We start from the raw sequence: 16,031 nt of genomic DNA, 5'->3' as shown, positions 1-16,031 counted from the left end.
AAATGATGGCTTTGTGTGTGGCAGAAACCTAGTTTCAAGATCGACAGGACAGAGGACAGGACAGGAAGAAAAAGAGGCTCCCAGCAGCAAAAGGACTGCGGCTGGCAGACTAAGTAACTAGGGCTCAGAAGACACCCTGGAGATTGAAGACAGCAGCAGAAGGTTGGTGATTCTGTGCTGCAGGCTGTTGGGGCAAAGATACCCCTTTGGAATAGTAGTGTTCTGCTTTGCGCAGCCAAACAGCTGAGGTTGTGCTTGTGAGTTAGTGCTGCAGTGCAGACTCAGGAATCCAGAGGAACGGAGTCTTGGGAGGCAAGAAAGAAACCCTGCAGAGTGGGCCGTTGTTGAGGCTGCCTGATTTGGAGCAATTTTTGGAGAGAATTCCAAGGCAAGATCTTTGAAGGTGAAGACTGGAATCCCTCATGACAGAGGCAGAGCTTCAACAAGATTGGTTGACTCTGTATTTACTGACGTATGGGTGGATTGTTGAGAAATCCATGGAATCGGTCTAAGTCGCATTGGCCATCGATTCTGCAGTATGGTGTGCTCAACCAGTTTGCCTGTTAATTCACATGTACCTCATATTAATCCTGAATGTTAGAGCATAAGATAGATATTGCAAATTGTTATATCTTTCTGACCTTGTAAAGCTTATTTTTATTTGTTCAAAACCCATGGAATCTTGTGCCTTTATTCTCTTCACAAATGTCTTAAATCTCAAACTTTAACAAAAGTTACTGGTTCCTAACTGATTGTACCAAAAACTTGGGGATCTGGTCTAGGGTCATAACACCCGTTTATTCTTTCATTTCCTTTTCAAGCATTAAGATTTAATTTTAAATGGTGCTCCAGATTCCTTTTTTTGCTCAATGCTTTTGGCTTTCCTTCAATTTCACCCCCTTTTGAACAGGGAAATTTAAATTCCTTCTAGCTCATCATCATAATTCAGTTCTCTTAACAGTAGGAATCACCAACTCTTCTCAATTAGAGTGGAAAAGAAATCAAACCTCTATCCCATCACTCCATCATGAACAATCAAAACATATTTTAGTCCTTCAGTGGAATAGCCTTTGGATTTTGCATAATGGAAGTGACAATTTCAGTACAAAACACAGCTATACTGCTACAATGGACTAATTTTCCAATAATTTCAATGCATTAATTCACATTTATTTTGTGAAGTTTCATTTACTTGTATTCCGGCACACAAAGCTGCAGATAAATTAAATTTGTGCAGAAATGTAGCTTCTTACCTGAATTAAACATTTCCCGTTGGTGTGAATGCTTTTGCTGTGAGGGAAACAAGCGACGTGCATTCTTAATCACAACATTTTTATAGTCGATTTCGATGATGTGCCCACTTTTACTGCATGCAAAGCTGCAATTGTGCAAAATAATAGAAATAAATGCACAGTTCGTATTCGGATTGGTTACCATATCTAATGTCCCAACTTGACTAATGAAGGATGAAAGGTTTGAATTTCTATAGGGCCTTTCATGACCTCAGGATGTCCCAATGCATTTTGCAGCCAACTAAATATTCACTTTTGTATAGTAGGAAATGCGACAACCAATTTGCACAAGCTCTTTCATGTCAACTTGACAGGGCAGACAGCATTGGTTTAATGTCTTATCAAAAAGACAACACCTCCAACAGTGCAGCACTCGCTCAATACTGCAATGGAAAGTCAGCCTATATATTTTGTGCTCAAGTCTCTGTAGTGAGACTCGAGCACATGACCTTCTGACTCAAGAGGCGAGGCAGTTAACAACTGAGCCACGGCTGATACCAAAACAAGGAGTGCTGACGACCTTGGCAGAGTCACCAAGCAAATGAACTTATCAATAATTGAAAAAGACATGATTGTCAAAGTATCCTGGATGAACAACATGAAAATAATTGCATTAAATCAATTCATAATTTCAAAAAAATCAACATTTCAAAAGGTCAAAAATCAAGAAGTTTAAATTAAATCAGAATAATGTTCATTTAGGACACCATTTACTTCATAAATGGACAGGGTCCGAGAGTCTAAGTGTGACTTCATTGGCCACAGGTGTCAGCCTTGATTCAAGAATATGAATCCCATCTCTATTAAATCCTTTCACTTGTAGTCCTCCAAATCGCAGACTTAAAAATCAATTGTTGCCATTCCTACTTTATTTCCCTCAGTTTTCGTTCCAATAAAAATACCAACTAATCCAGGATCTCATGATGGGTCAACAAGTTTTTCTTGTAGCTGAGCTGTAGGAACAGGAAGCGCTCATGTGTGATCACTGGCTTGCACAGAATTAGCCAATTTCTACTGGTGTTTGGTCCCTTGGATAATGAGATCTGCAAGATGAAGCTTTGCATTTCCCCCTCTCCAAAAAATAGGTACTGCTATTGGGGAAAGAAAAGTGTGACGTGACAAGTTGTGTCTGGGGTAAATTTCCATCTTCACCCTCAGGCGGTAAACGGGGGGGCCAAGCAGCTATCTGTAACCGATTCCATTGAAAATCAACAAAATAAATATCAAAACACATTTTATGAAAGGCAGGTTACTGGTTCCGGCAGATTTCCACCAAAGTGATGATGATAAATATCTACCCCATTTCTTCTGTTCCTAAACTTCAATATACCCTTGGTATATTTCTGTAACTTAAGAATCTTAATCTCGTTTCCAAATTGCTGTGATCCTCAGAATGTAGCTGTGCTTATAATTACAGCTTCTATCCTTATTCCATACAAAACATTCAGTTCAACCACTAGTCTCACACCATTCTTTGCATCTTTTATTGGCTTTAACACCTCAATCTACAAATTTAGTTTAACATGGCAACCTTCAAATTTGTTTGAAATATTGACCTTTTAGAGTGGGCATTGAAACCAATAAAAATCTTAACATGATACAGGTCATGACTTGACAATCCCTGCTTGACAATTGACAAGAAAGCTCTTCAAAGCTGCTTCTTGTTACTATTTGATAGATGGCTAAGAAATTGGAGAGATCATATGTTCCTTGTGTAAATGTGTTTTAAAACCCATTAAAAGGATGCATAACATGCTACATACACTGGAAGATTGGTCAAATTAGTTCAAAACACCACATGAGTTAGATGACATGGAATTGATCTTATCAAACTTTTTTTTGGGTTTTGTTCACTTTTACCCTTACAGCATTCGGTCAGCAGGGTCTTTGTCAGCCAGATGCCCTTCTTCAAACGCTACATCTGTAAATTCCAAACAATGATATTCACCCAGGTTTACTGGGCAAGATCGCAGTGCCCGACTTCGAACACGCCACAGGCGAATATTATCTCTTCCACATGACACCATCCTGTCAAATAAACAAAGCAATCATTATGCAGTCACATGGTGTCACACAGGTTGTATTTACACTCGGAAAATAAGAAACTAAATGGGGTTGAGAATAAAGGGATCCAGGGGTACAGGTGAACAAATCAATAATAGCATCAATAAAACAATTCAAAATGCTCACAAAGAACTGGGACTTATTTCTAAGGGTGCAAAGTTCAGAAGTAATGAAGTTACATTAAAACAGCACGTGACCCTGGTCAGGCCACACTGCACAAAGTCCTGGCTTCCATACTTGTTACCACAGGAAGTGCAAAAAAGATTTACAAGGGTGGTACGAGAACTGAAAGATTACAGCTATCAGGGCAGATTGAACAGGACAGGAGCTTTTCTTTAGAAAAAAAGGCTTAGAAGTACCCCAAAAAATCTTTTAAATTATAATTGGGTTTGACAGTGTGGATGTGGAATGAATGTTTCCACTTGATAGGATTCAGAACTAGGAGCCATAAATACAAGATAGTTACTAACAAAGCCAGTAGGGGAATAAGGAAAAACGTCTTTACTCAGAGTGGTTAGATAGAACCATAGACCACTACAGCACAGAAAACAGGCCATTCGGCCCTTCTAGTCTGTGCCGAAATATTATTCCGCTAGTCCCATTGACCTGCATTTAGTCCATAACCCTCCAGACCTCTCCCATCCATGTATCTAATTTATTCTTAAAACTTAAGAGTGAGCCCGCATTTACCACGTCAGATGGTAGCTTGTTCCACACACTCACCACTCTCTGAGTGAAGAAGTTCCCCCTAATGTTCCCCTAAACCTTTCCCCTTTCACCCTAAAGCCATGTCCTCTCGTGTTTATTTCTCCTAATCTAAGTGGAAAGAGCCTACTCGCATCTACTCTGTCTATACCCCTCACAATTTTGTAAACTTCTATCAAATCTCCCCTCATTCTTCTACGCTCCACGGAATAAAGTCCTAACCTGTTTAATCTTTCCCTGTAACTCAACTCCTAAGACCCGGCAACATCCTAGTAAATCTTCTCTGCACTCTCTCAATCTTACTGATATCCTTCCTGTAGTTAGGCGACCAGAACTGCACACAATACTCCAAAGTTGGCCTCACCAATGTCTTATACAACCTCACCATAACATCCCAACTCCTATACTCAATACTTTGATTTATGAAGGCCAGTATGCCAAAAGCTTTCTTTACAACCTTGTCTACCTGTGACGCCACTTTCAGGGAATTATGTATCTGAACTCCCAGATCCCTTTGTTCCTCCGCACCACTCAGTGCCCTACCATTTACTGTGTATGTCCTATCTTGGTTTGACCTTCCAAAATGTAACACCTCACACTTTTCCGCATTAAATTCCATCTGCCATTTTCTGGCCCATTTTTCCAGTTGGTCCAGATCTCTCTGCAAGCTTTGAAAGCCTTCCTCGCTGTCCACAACGCCTCCAATATTAGTGTCATCAGCAAACTTGCTGATCCAATTCACCACATTATCATCCAAATCATTGATATAGACAACAAACAACAATGGTCCCAGTACAGATCCCTGAGGCACACCACTAGTCACAGACCTCCAGTCTGAGAAGCAATCATCCACTACCACTCTCTGTCTTCTCCCACACAGCCAATTTCGAATCCAGTTTATAACCTCTCCATGGATACCAAGTGTCTGAACCTTCTGAACTAACCTCCCATGTGGGACCTTGTCAAGGGCCTTACTAAAGTCCACGTAGACAACATCCACAGCCTTTCCTTCCTCTACATTCTTGGTAACCTCCTCGAAAAACTCTACAAGGTTCGTTAAACACGACCTACCACACACAAAGCCATGCTGACTATCCTTAATCAGCCCTTGGCTGTCCAAATAATTATATATCCGATCTCTCAGAACACCTTCCAATAATTTACCTACTACTGACGTCAGGCTCACTGGCCTGTAATTACCTGGTTTACTTTTGGAGCCTTTTTTAAACAACGGAACAACATGAGCTACCCTCCAATCCTCCGGCACCTCACCTGTGGCTAAGGACATTTTAAATATTTCTGCCAGGGCCCCTGCAATTTCTACACTAGTCTCCCTCAAGGTCCGAGGGAATATCATGTCAAGCCCGGGGGATTTATCTACCTTTATTCGCTGTAAGGCAGCAAGCACCTCCTCCTCTTTAATCTCTATATGTTCCATGAAACTACTGCTTGTTTCCCTTCCTTATACACTATGCCAGTTTCCCGAGTAAATACTGATGCAAAAAAAACAGTTTAAGATCTCCCCCATCTCGTGAGGCTCCACACATAGACGACCACTCTGATCTTCAAGGGGACCAATTGTGTCCCTTACTATCCTTTTACTCTTAATATACTTGTAGAAACCCTTTGGGTTTACCTTCACATTATCTGCCAAAGCAACCTCATGTCTTCTTTTTGCCTTCCTGATTTCCTTTTTTAGTATTTTCTTACATTTTCTATACTCTACAAGTACCTCATTTGCTTCTTGTTGCCTATACCTGCTATACACCTCTCTCTTCTTAACCAGATCGGCAATATCCCTTGAAAACCAAGGTTCCCTATGCCTGTTAACTTTGCCTTTAATCCTGACAGGAACATGCAAACTCTGCACTCTCAAAATTTCGCCTTTGAATGCCTTCTACTTACTGAACACATCCTTGCCAGAAAACAACTTATGCCAATCCACTCTTCCTAGATCCTTTCTCATTTCCACAAAATTGGCCTTTCTCCAATTTAGAATTTCAACTCGAGGACCAGACCTATCCTTATCCATAATTAGCTTAAAACAAATGACATTGTGGTCACTGGATCCAAAATGTTCGCCTACACATACTTCTGTCACCTGACCTGTCTGGTTCCCTAATAGGAGATCAAGTATCGTATCCTCGCTTGTTGGTACCTCTACATATTGATTTAGAAAACTTTCCTGAACACATTTGACAAACTCCAAGCCATCCAGCCCTTTTACAGTATGGGAGTCCCAGTCAATATGTGGAAAGTTAAAATCTCCTACTATCACAACTTTCTGTTTCTTACATCGGTCTGCTATCTCTCTACAGATTTGCTCCTCCAATTCTCTCTGACTATTGGGCGGTCTATAATACAACCCTATTAGTGTGGTCACACCTTTCCCATTCCTCAGCTCCACCCATATAGCCTCTGTAGACGAGCCCTCCGGGCTGTCCTGCTTATGCACAGCTGTGATATTTTCCCTGACTAGTAATGCCACTCCTCCCCCTTTCATCCCTCCCCCTCTATCACGTCTGAAACAACGGAACCCCGGAACATTGAGCTGCCAGTCCTGCCCCACCTGTAACCAAGTCTCACTAATAGCAATAATGTCGTAATCCCACGTGCCAATCCACGCCCTAAGCTCATCTGCCTTTCCGACAATACTCCTTGCATTGAAATAAATGCACCTGAGAACATTTCTATCACGTACGGACCCTTGATTTCTGTCTATACATGCATTCCTCCCTTACCTTTATCCTCCTCCACCTCACTATCTGCTCTAACACTCTGGTTCCCCTCCCTCTGCAAATCTAGTTTAAACGCCCCGGAGCAGCACTAGCAAACCTACCCGCAAGGATGTTAGTCCCCCTCCAGTTCAGGTGCAAACCATCCCGTCGGAACAGGTCCCACCTTCCCTGGAACAGAGCCCAATTGTCCAGAAACATGAAGCCCTCCCTCCTGCACCATCTCCTTAGCCACGTATTTAGCTGCATTATCCTCCTATTTCTAGCCTCACTAGCACGTGGCACGGGTAACACTCCTGAGATCGTAACCCTGGAGGTCCTGTGGAACTTGCAACGAAAGGAAGTGGCCAAGGTGAATAGCTTAGATGCTTTCAAAAGGAAACCATATGAGTGCATTAGAGGAAAGGGAATACAAAGATTTGCTAAAAGATTCAGATGAGATGAAAAGAGAGGAGACTTGTGTAGCGTATAAACACCAGCAGACACCAATTAGACCGAATGGCCTGTTTCTGTGCTGTATGTTCTTTGTGTAATAAGTATTCCAACTAGATTCACAGTACACTCTCAAATTTACATGCCGCTTCCAATCAATGAACAAACATTTAACCCAAAACTGAAATGAATTGGAGATCAGGGAAATTAATTTGTATATCAGTTATGCCAGAGTAGGGAGAAAAAACAACAATGCCATATCGTAGGAGAAAAAAATTAATTGCCACCTTACAGGGAAAGGTTGGAGAGAAATACAATTTTAGAGAGAAAATTCAATATAAAAGTAGTGTCTTACCTGGTGTCATCAAAAGAAGCTATTTTCATCTCCTGAATGTCGACTTCAGTGTGAGCTTTTGCCAACACCACTACTTCACCATCCTGATTCACTTTTGCTGTGTTCCAAACCACAACCATCTGCAGAAAAATATTACTATTTCCAATAACTGAGGACAACTTCAATTGCTATTATTTTTAATCCCTATTTTTATTACCCTAAATGCAAACAGTTTTCAATTGCCTATATTTGCAGTTTTATTTCTGCTCTTCCCATTTACATCATGGGATCTTTACCTCCTCATCTGCTCATTTTGTATTGTATTTGCCTGGTGTTGTGGTAGCTCCCCATTGAAGACACCAGGCAATTTGATGCCATGGATTTGAATCTCATGCTGTCATCATCATCATATTTTTGGGTCTTGTTAGACTCCTTGGCCTAGGTTATTTTAAGTTCAGCGGAACTTAATCCGTCTGGTTTCATTCCTTATAGAATTTCTAGCGATTGTGATACAACTGAGTAGCTTGCTAGGCCATTTCAGAGGGCTCTTTGGAGTCAACCACATTGCTGTGGGTCTGGAGTCGCATGTAGGATAGACCAGGTAAGGACCATAAGACATAGGAGCAGAAGTAGGCCATTCGGCCGATCAGGTCTGCTCTGCCAATCAATGAGATCATGGCTGATCTGATAATCCTCAACTCCACTTTCCTGCCTTTTCCCAATAACCCTTGATTCCCTTACTGATTAAAAATCTGTCTGTCTCAGCCTTGAATATGCTTAACGACCCAGCCTCTACAGCCCTCTTCGGTAAAGAATTCCACAGATTCACTACCCTCTGAGAAATGAAATTCCTCCTCAGCTCTGTTTTAAATGGGCGCCCCTTACTCTGAGAATATGCCCTCTGGTCCTAGACTGTCCCACAAGGGGAAATAACCTCTCGGCATCTACCCTGTCAAGCCCCCTAAGAATATTATATGTTTCCATAAGGTCACCTCTCATTCTTCTAGATTACAATGAGTACAGGCCCAACCTACTCAACCTCTCCTCATAAGAAAATGCCTCTGTTCCCAGGGTCAACCTAGTGAACCTTCTCTGGACTGCCTCCAATGCCAGTATATCTTTCCTTAGATAAGGGGACCAAAATTGTTCACAGTATTCTAGGTGTGGTCCAACTAGTGCCTTGTATAATTTTAGCGAGACTTCCCTATTTTTATACTGCATTCCCTTTGCAATAAACGCCAACATTCCATTTGCCTTCCCTATGAACTTCTATGTTAGCTTTTTGGGATTCATGCACAAGGGCTCCCAAATTCCTCTTTGCTGCAGCCTTCTGCAGTCTTTCTCCATTTAAATAATATTCAGCTCCTCTAGTCATCCTGCATAACCTCATATTTTCCCACATTATATTCTATCTGCCAAGTTTTTGCTCACTCACCTAACCTATCTATATCGCTCTGTAGACTCCTTGTGTCACCCTCACCGCTTGCCTTCCCACCTATTTTTATGTCATCCGCAAACTTGGCGATAGTACATTCACTTCCCTCATCAAATTCTTTAATATATATATTGTAAATAATTGAGGCCCCAGCACTGATCCCTGTGGCACTCCACTAGTTACAGGTTGCCATCCCAAAAATGCACCCAATATCCCAACTCTCATTTGTTAGCCAATCCTCTGCCCATGCTAATATACTACCCCCAACACCATGGGCTTTTATCTTATTAAATAGCCTTATGTACAGTACCTTACATCTACTGGTTTCCCTTTATCTATCCTGCTTGTTACCTCCTCAAAGAATTCTAATAAATTTGTTAAGCATTATTTCCCCTTCATGAAGCCAAGTTGACTCTGCTTGATTAGGCTATGTATTTCTAAATGCTCCACTATTACATCCTTTATAATAGACTCCAACATTTGCCCAATGACAGACGGTTAAGCTAACTGCCCTATTGTTACCTGTTGTTTACCTCCCTCCCTTTTTAAATAAGGATGTTACATTGGCCATTCTCCAAACTGCAGGGACTTTTCCAGAATCTAAGGATTCTTGGAAGATTACTACCAGTACATCCACTATCTCTGTAGCTACTTCCTTTAATATCCTAGGATGCAACCCATCAGGTCCAGGGGACTTATTGGCCTTTAGCCCCATTAGTTTCCCTAATACTTTCTCTCTAGTGATAGTTATTGTATTTATTTCTTTCCCCCCCACTTTTCCCCTTGATTATTTAGTATTTTTGAAATGCTATTAGTATCTTCTACCGTGAAGACTGAAGCTAAGTATTTATTCAACTCCTCTGCCATTTCCTGGTTCCCCATTATTATTTCCCCAGCCTCATTCTCTAAGGGGCCTATGTTCACTTTGCCCTCTCTCTTCCTTTTTATATATTTAAAGAAGCTCTTACTGTACATTTTTATATTACTGGCTAGTTTTCCCTCAAGGATTATTTTCTCCCTCTTTTTTTTTGGTCATCTTTTGTTCGTTTTTAAAACTTTCCCAATCTTCTGGCTTACCACTAATCTTTGCCACATTGTATGCTTTTTCTTTCAGTTTGATAGTGTCCCCAACTTCCTTGGTTAACCATGGTTGGTTTATCCCCATCCTTGGATCCTTCTTTCTCACGGGGATATATCTTTGTTGAGAGTCACTTTCTTAAATGTCAGCCATTGTTCATCAACCCTCTTTTCTGCTAAACTCCTTTCCCAGTCCACTCCAGCCAACTCTGTCCTCATTCCATTCTAATTACCCTTATTTAAGTTTAGCACAGTTGTTTCCGACCCAAGTTTCTCACTCTCAAACTGAATGCTAAATTTTACCATATTGTGGTCACTGTTTCCGAGGGGATCCTTTACTCTGAGATCATTTATTAAACCTGCCTCATTACAGATTACCAGATGCAAAATAGCTTGATCCCTGGTTGGATTCACAACACGTTGTTCTAAGAAACTGTCCCGAATACACTCTATGAATTCTTGCTCATGTCTACCTCTGCCAATTTGATTTTCCCAATCTACATGAAGGTTAAAGTCACCCATCATTAATGTGCTGCCTTTTTTACATGCCCTCATTATCTCCTGATTTATTCTCCGTCCTGCAGTATAGCTACTGTCAGGGGGCCTATAGACTACTTCCACCAGTGTCTTCTTCCCCTTGTTATTTCTTACCTCCACCCATATGGATTCTACATCTTCTGATCCAAGATCCTTTCTTGCTATCGTACTTATTCCATCTCATACTAACAAAGCTATCCCACCACCTTTTCCTTCCTGTCTGTCCTTTCAAAAAGTCACACACCCCTGAATATTTAGTTTCCAGCTTTGATCTCCTTGTAACGACGTCTCCGTAATGGCAAAAGATCATACCTCTATTTGTGCCATTAATTCATTTATTTTGTTTTGAATACTACATGCATTTAAGTAAAGGGCCATTAATTTTGCCCCCTTTGACCCTATTTGCTGATTTTTTTTAATGTTTGTACACTCTGTCCCTTCCTGTCACAGGACTGCAGATTTCCTTCCCTTAAGGGCATTTGTGAACCAGATGGTTTTTTTTTTAAGACTTTTCAAAATGCCAGTAAATGACAAGATTCTCTTGATTGAATCGGGGTTGACCCAAGGCTCCAACTTTTAAACAAAGCATTTACAGCGTTGTTACAATGTGACACAGTTTACAGCATTTCTCTACACACTCTAGGCTGTTGGTCTTATTGGCTTACAAGTGTCCTATTGAGCTTTTCATGTGTACCAAATTCTGTGTGTGTCAATGTTTGATGATATTATTCTACTACCATTATTATTACTATAAATATAAATTACAAAGCAACATACTGAACTGAACCACCCAGAATGCAATGAATGATTTTGGTTATCGCAGGACAGGCTTGACTGAGTATGTCTATAGAAGAACTGAAAAGTACTTACTGTTTTACCACGACTGTCCTTGCCCACGCCACAGAGAACTCTTCCACTGAAAGAAAAACTGAAGGAAAGAAACACACTATTTTGAAAAACTTTCCTATTATTTGGACAAATCTTAACCAGCCTGGAGCACTGCCTGTAATTGTACCAATATATCAATATTTAGTGTAACCCATTACCCAAGCAATACTCAGAACCAATGAACATTTTAACTGTAAGCTCCCAAAGGTGATTCAAATATTCAAATATAAAACTGCTACAAAAGACACCAAAGCCCCAGCAACTGTATTGTTTATTTGTGGAGGGATTTAATTGTTGATTTCTTTTTGGAACACTTAACTCTGCAACTACATTGAAGTGTTCAGGATTCTCAGATGCAAAATTCAAAAGAGCCATTAGAACATTTGAGTGGCCTTTAGAGTAACATAAAACTTTCCTGCAGTTTCTTGATGTTTAATTCTATGACCAATGTGTAGAACATGAGTAATAAGAGGAGATCACATTTACAAGGAAATCAAACATTTGTACAAGAAAAATATCAAATAGGGAATGGTTTGGAATAGGTAGCTCCACTGTGTAGATGACAACAGCACAGCAACTGATCATCATATGTGCCGAAATTCCCATTATGCTGCAAATAAGACATTTGAAGTTACTGCTGAATTTAACTTGTCCGTCATTTTATGTGCAGTCACTTTAAAACTATTGGTTAGAGGCATACTGAAAAACAATTTTTAAATTGTTGTTTTCCCCTTATGTTGGCATTCTTGCAAAGTGTCTTGATGAGTGCTTCATGAAAAGCTTCGGTACATCTCTTTTTTCAGCAATACTCAAATTGAAACTCTCTAAGTGAGGGAACTCAATCCATTTAACACAATAAATGTTTTGGCTAGATCTTGAATAATTAATCTAAGAAAGCACTCAAATTTAACATGTGTAACATATTATCTATCTGGATTTCCTGACAACAAGCAATTTGAGAAATAATATAAAAAACCCTTCAATCACTTTATTCAATTCACTTATAATCAACAAAGCAAGAAGGTAATTACAACAGCAATCTTGTAGCTCAGCCTTACCTAAGAGATGACACTGAATGTACGTGGGTTTTGAACATTGCCAGGCAATTCCCTTTGTTGAAGTTCCAGACTCTGACCAGGCTCACATTCCCAGTCTGTGCTGACGCGAGTAGTGTTGAGTTGCCATTAAAGGACAAAGCAGAAACCTGCCAGAAAGCAGACAGAAGAAGAATAGATAGGTTTGACAGGAAAGCTGAAATTATATATGGTACTTTCATTGGATACCACAATATGTGCTATCTATGGTTTAAATTTTTACATCGCCCAGCTTGGGGCTCAAACCCACCTACCTGATATTAAGAGCCACATGCCCTACCGACAGAGCTAGCAAGGCATGCCTATCTATGGTTTAGTTGGACCTAGATCTGCACCCAAATTGAAGCCATTAATAAGTCGTAAACGGGGGATGGAAGGAGATGGGGGCAGGAACAATTTAAAATCAAGGCCAGTCATTGATTGATCAGAGTGGCCGATGCTTGGGAGCAGGTCTTAAGACCCCTTGATAAAGAACAGATCTAAATAATATACTTCAAAATCTTTCTGAAAACAGTAATGTAGGAATTATAAAACAAATGCATCTGCCTTACCTTGTCTGTATGTCCAATGAAAAATCTCTGCTGTCCTGTGTCAATTTCCATCACCACAACTATAGCATGACAAGGGTAGGCCACAGCTGATCCAGATTTAGTCCATGCTGCCTAGGTAGTTACATATTATAAAATATATTTTACAATTGTTACCAAAAGGTTTCCCAACATGCATGTGTGCCATTTACATCCAGAGATCTTTTTTAAAACTGTGGCTAGGTAAACTAGGCTAGGTCACTTAAAGGCAAAATTTATTTCAAAAATTCCAAAAAAATTAAAATTAAACCTTCTGCAAACTTTAACAATTTTCATTTGATAACTGTGACTAACTAGAGACAAACATAAAAGATAATGTGTCAAGAATCACAAGTTCAAGCATCTCAATCAAGCCATTGCCAGAAGTCAACAAATAAAGCCAAGCTCTTCCTCACAAATATGAGGAAGAAAGGTACCCTCTAGATTGCTCCTGCCACTTCTTTGTAGCTAGTGATAGAGCAGCACTTAAAGAATCCTTGCAGCAGATTGCCTCCCTGTCTCAGCACAAGGTTGGTCCATGGTGCAGATAGAAGATCAGAAAGGAAAAGGGAGGAAATTATCCCTTTAAAAAATAAATTAAAACCACCTTTACAGTCCATCGATCTCCAATTCAGTGAGCTAACTGAGTGATTCTGGTGCAGGTGGAAAGGTGTAAAGATTTCTATTTTCAGGGAGGTTACCAGATTGCACAAACTCAAAGCTCTCTTCTTTCCTACCCGAAATTATTTATATCTTCTGGGATATGGGAAGATGTGGAAGCATTACAATAAAAGAAAATCAAATCAGCCACAGTTCTGTAGCTAAATAATAGAAATTACTGCTGTGGAACATAAACACTTCTCCCGGGGCAAAGTTCTATTAAGGATGTTAAAATTCCATTAACAGGAATAAATGCCAGTCATTTTATATCTATTAAAGATAAATGCAGTGTTAGGTTAACACAAGTTAAATTTTAATGCTCAAATGATTTTTGAAAAAAATGCAAAAAAGGTTTTTGCTTCTATTCGTTCAGAATTGTACTGGGCACAAACCTTCTAGAGATACTTATTGCGACAGCATCATGAACACCGATTCAAAAAAACTTGCTTTTGTTTTAAATCTGCCATCACCTATACCCAAAGATCTACTTCACCACTTCTGGAAGAAACCTATACCTCAATATCAAAACACTGTATTACTAGAAACAGCATACTTTACAAAAGAAATCAACAGCTACACATTTCCTTTGCCTTATCTGACTATGCCTCAACAGATGTACTGTAGGCTCCAAAAACTTATACCGAATGCACAAGACTTTTCCCATGTACAGTGCATGGAATCACTTGTACTATTTCACCATGTGAGGAATTTTGGAAATTCGAAGGACACTGAATTTTGGACATTCTTCCTCCTGAGTTATTTTAAAAGTCTGCAAGATTAATTTGGAGCTGTGAATATGCCATTCTTCAAGAAACCACAGGTCAAGATGGATGTCTAGTGGGGAACACCTGGAGAGCGGAGAAATACTTTGTATATCGAAATTAACAAAAAAACTGTTGTTGCCTACTGGCATGGTAGAAGTATTCGCTAAACATTTGATTCTTTGACTCTCAGTCAGAGTGTGCGCATGCCTTGGGAGCAAGCTGCAAGACAATGATGACTCTCTCTTTCCCTCACTCTGCCCCACCTTTGTGTTACATGTAGTCTAGAGTGAGTTAAACTTTCCTCAGAAACGTCATCAGAATAACTCATCTTTTTTTTTTAAAGCCTGCAACGTCGTGATAAGAAAGAGTCATCAAGGACGGTTTTACTAAAAAATCCATCTGAAAGAACTTCCAGATCTATTGTGACTAGAATTCTGTTACATCAACAGCGTTGAGATCTTTTCAAATTTTATCTATTTTAAAAGAAACATTCCTATACTCCAGCCTCTGCAGGGGACTGTTTGTTTTGTCCTGTTTTGTGTTTGTGTGAGAGTGTATGGGGGTTTGAATATCTGTTTTTTTTTAAAAGGGAAAAATCACTACACTTCTAAACTACAACTTGTATGTTAACCAGTTTATCAACTTGTTTCCAAAAAGTAGCTTGTTTTATAATAAATCAATTATTTTTGTGTTTACTGAAATAAGCCTGGTTAGAGTCTTTTTATGCTGGGCATAAAGATAGACAATTGGCCAGATTTGTGGGCAAATTAAACATTTAAACTATTGTTGCAAACTGTGGAGAGGTGGGGCTAGAATTAACTGTGCACTTCTCCCATCGCGGTCCATAACTACTGACACTGTAAATTCACTCAAAATAGACAATTCCTCTTTACTAAAATTTACCACAGTTGCCTTTGAAATAGCATTATTAATCTTTTGCCATAACATCAGTAAGTTTCGCTTACTCATCAATCTAGTAAAAATCACATCTGTGCAGATTTTTCTCTGAAGTAGGAGAAATCATGCTTTAATTACTAGGAAAAACATTCCATAAATGTAGCTTCCCAATTTAAAATGTCCTATATTTAGTTTTTTTCTCTAAATTGTTAGTCAGCAACTGCAAGCCATCTGTGACAAAAGGCAGCTAGCAACCTCTCCACAACAATTGACTTTGCTTGTGTGGGTAAAAATCAGCTCAAGACAAAAAACATGCAAAGCAAAAAAGGCAAAAGGCAAAAAGCAAAAATAGAGCTATTTTCACCATGTTGCACTACACCTTTAGGTTCAAAACAGACTTACACATTTCACAGTGCACCCTCCATATCCAATAATCTTCTTTAGTTTTAGTATAGGGTCTGGCTGCAGCCCCTGTAAAAAATAGGATTGAGCAGAATGAATAAATATACAATAAAGTTTAAACCTAAAATATATAGGAGCAACTTAAAGAG

At 39.6% G+C, this 16,031-nt stretch overlaps 1 protein-coding gene across 2 annotated transcripts in view; it reads right to left on the bottom strand.

The window, feature by feature from the left end:
* Positions 1 to 16,031, bottom strand: part of wdr90 (WD repeat domain 90) — a 77,388-nt gene that overhangs the window by 42,707 nt on the left and 18,650 nt on the right. For both annotated transcript variants that reach the window (XM_078559089.1, XM_078559090.1), the window contains 7 exons: positions 15,883 to 15,951; positions 13,145 to 13,255; positions 12,558 to 12,703; positions 11,482 to 11,539; positions 7,584 to 7,702; positions 3,159 to 3,320; positions 1,254 to 1,378 (listed from right to left, as the gene is read on the bottom strand). In XM_078559089.1, coding sequence (XP_078415215.1) covers positions 1,254 to 1,378; positions 3,159 to 3,320; positions 7,584 to 7,702; positions 11,482 to 11,539; positions 12,558 to 12,703; positions 13,145 to 13,255; positions 15,883 to 15,951 — 790 coding nt within the window. The remainder of the gene's footprint in view (positions 1 to 1,253; positions 1,379 to 3,158; positions 3,321 to 7,583; positions 7,703 to 11,481; positions 11,540 to 12,557; positions 12,704 to 13,144; positions 13,256 to 15,882; positions 15,952 to 16,031) is intronic.

The sequence above is a fragment of the Cetorhinus maximus genome, chromosome 15 (genome assembly GCF_964194155.1).
Source record: "Cetorhinus maximus chromosome 15, sCetMax3.hap1.1, whole genome shotgun sequence".
Classification (NCBI taxonomy): domain Eukaryota; kingdom Metazoa; phylum Chordata; class Chondrichthyes; order Lamniformes; family Cetorhinidae; genus Cetorhinus; species Cetorhinus maximus.
Note: the sequence above shows the minus strand (reverse complement) of the source record. Positions and strands in the feature narration are given on the sequence as shown.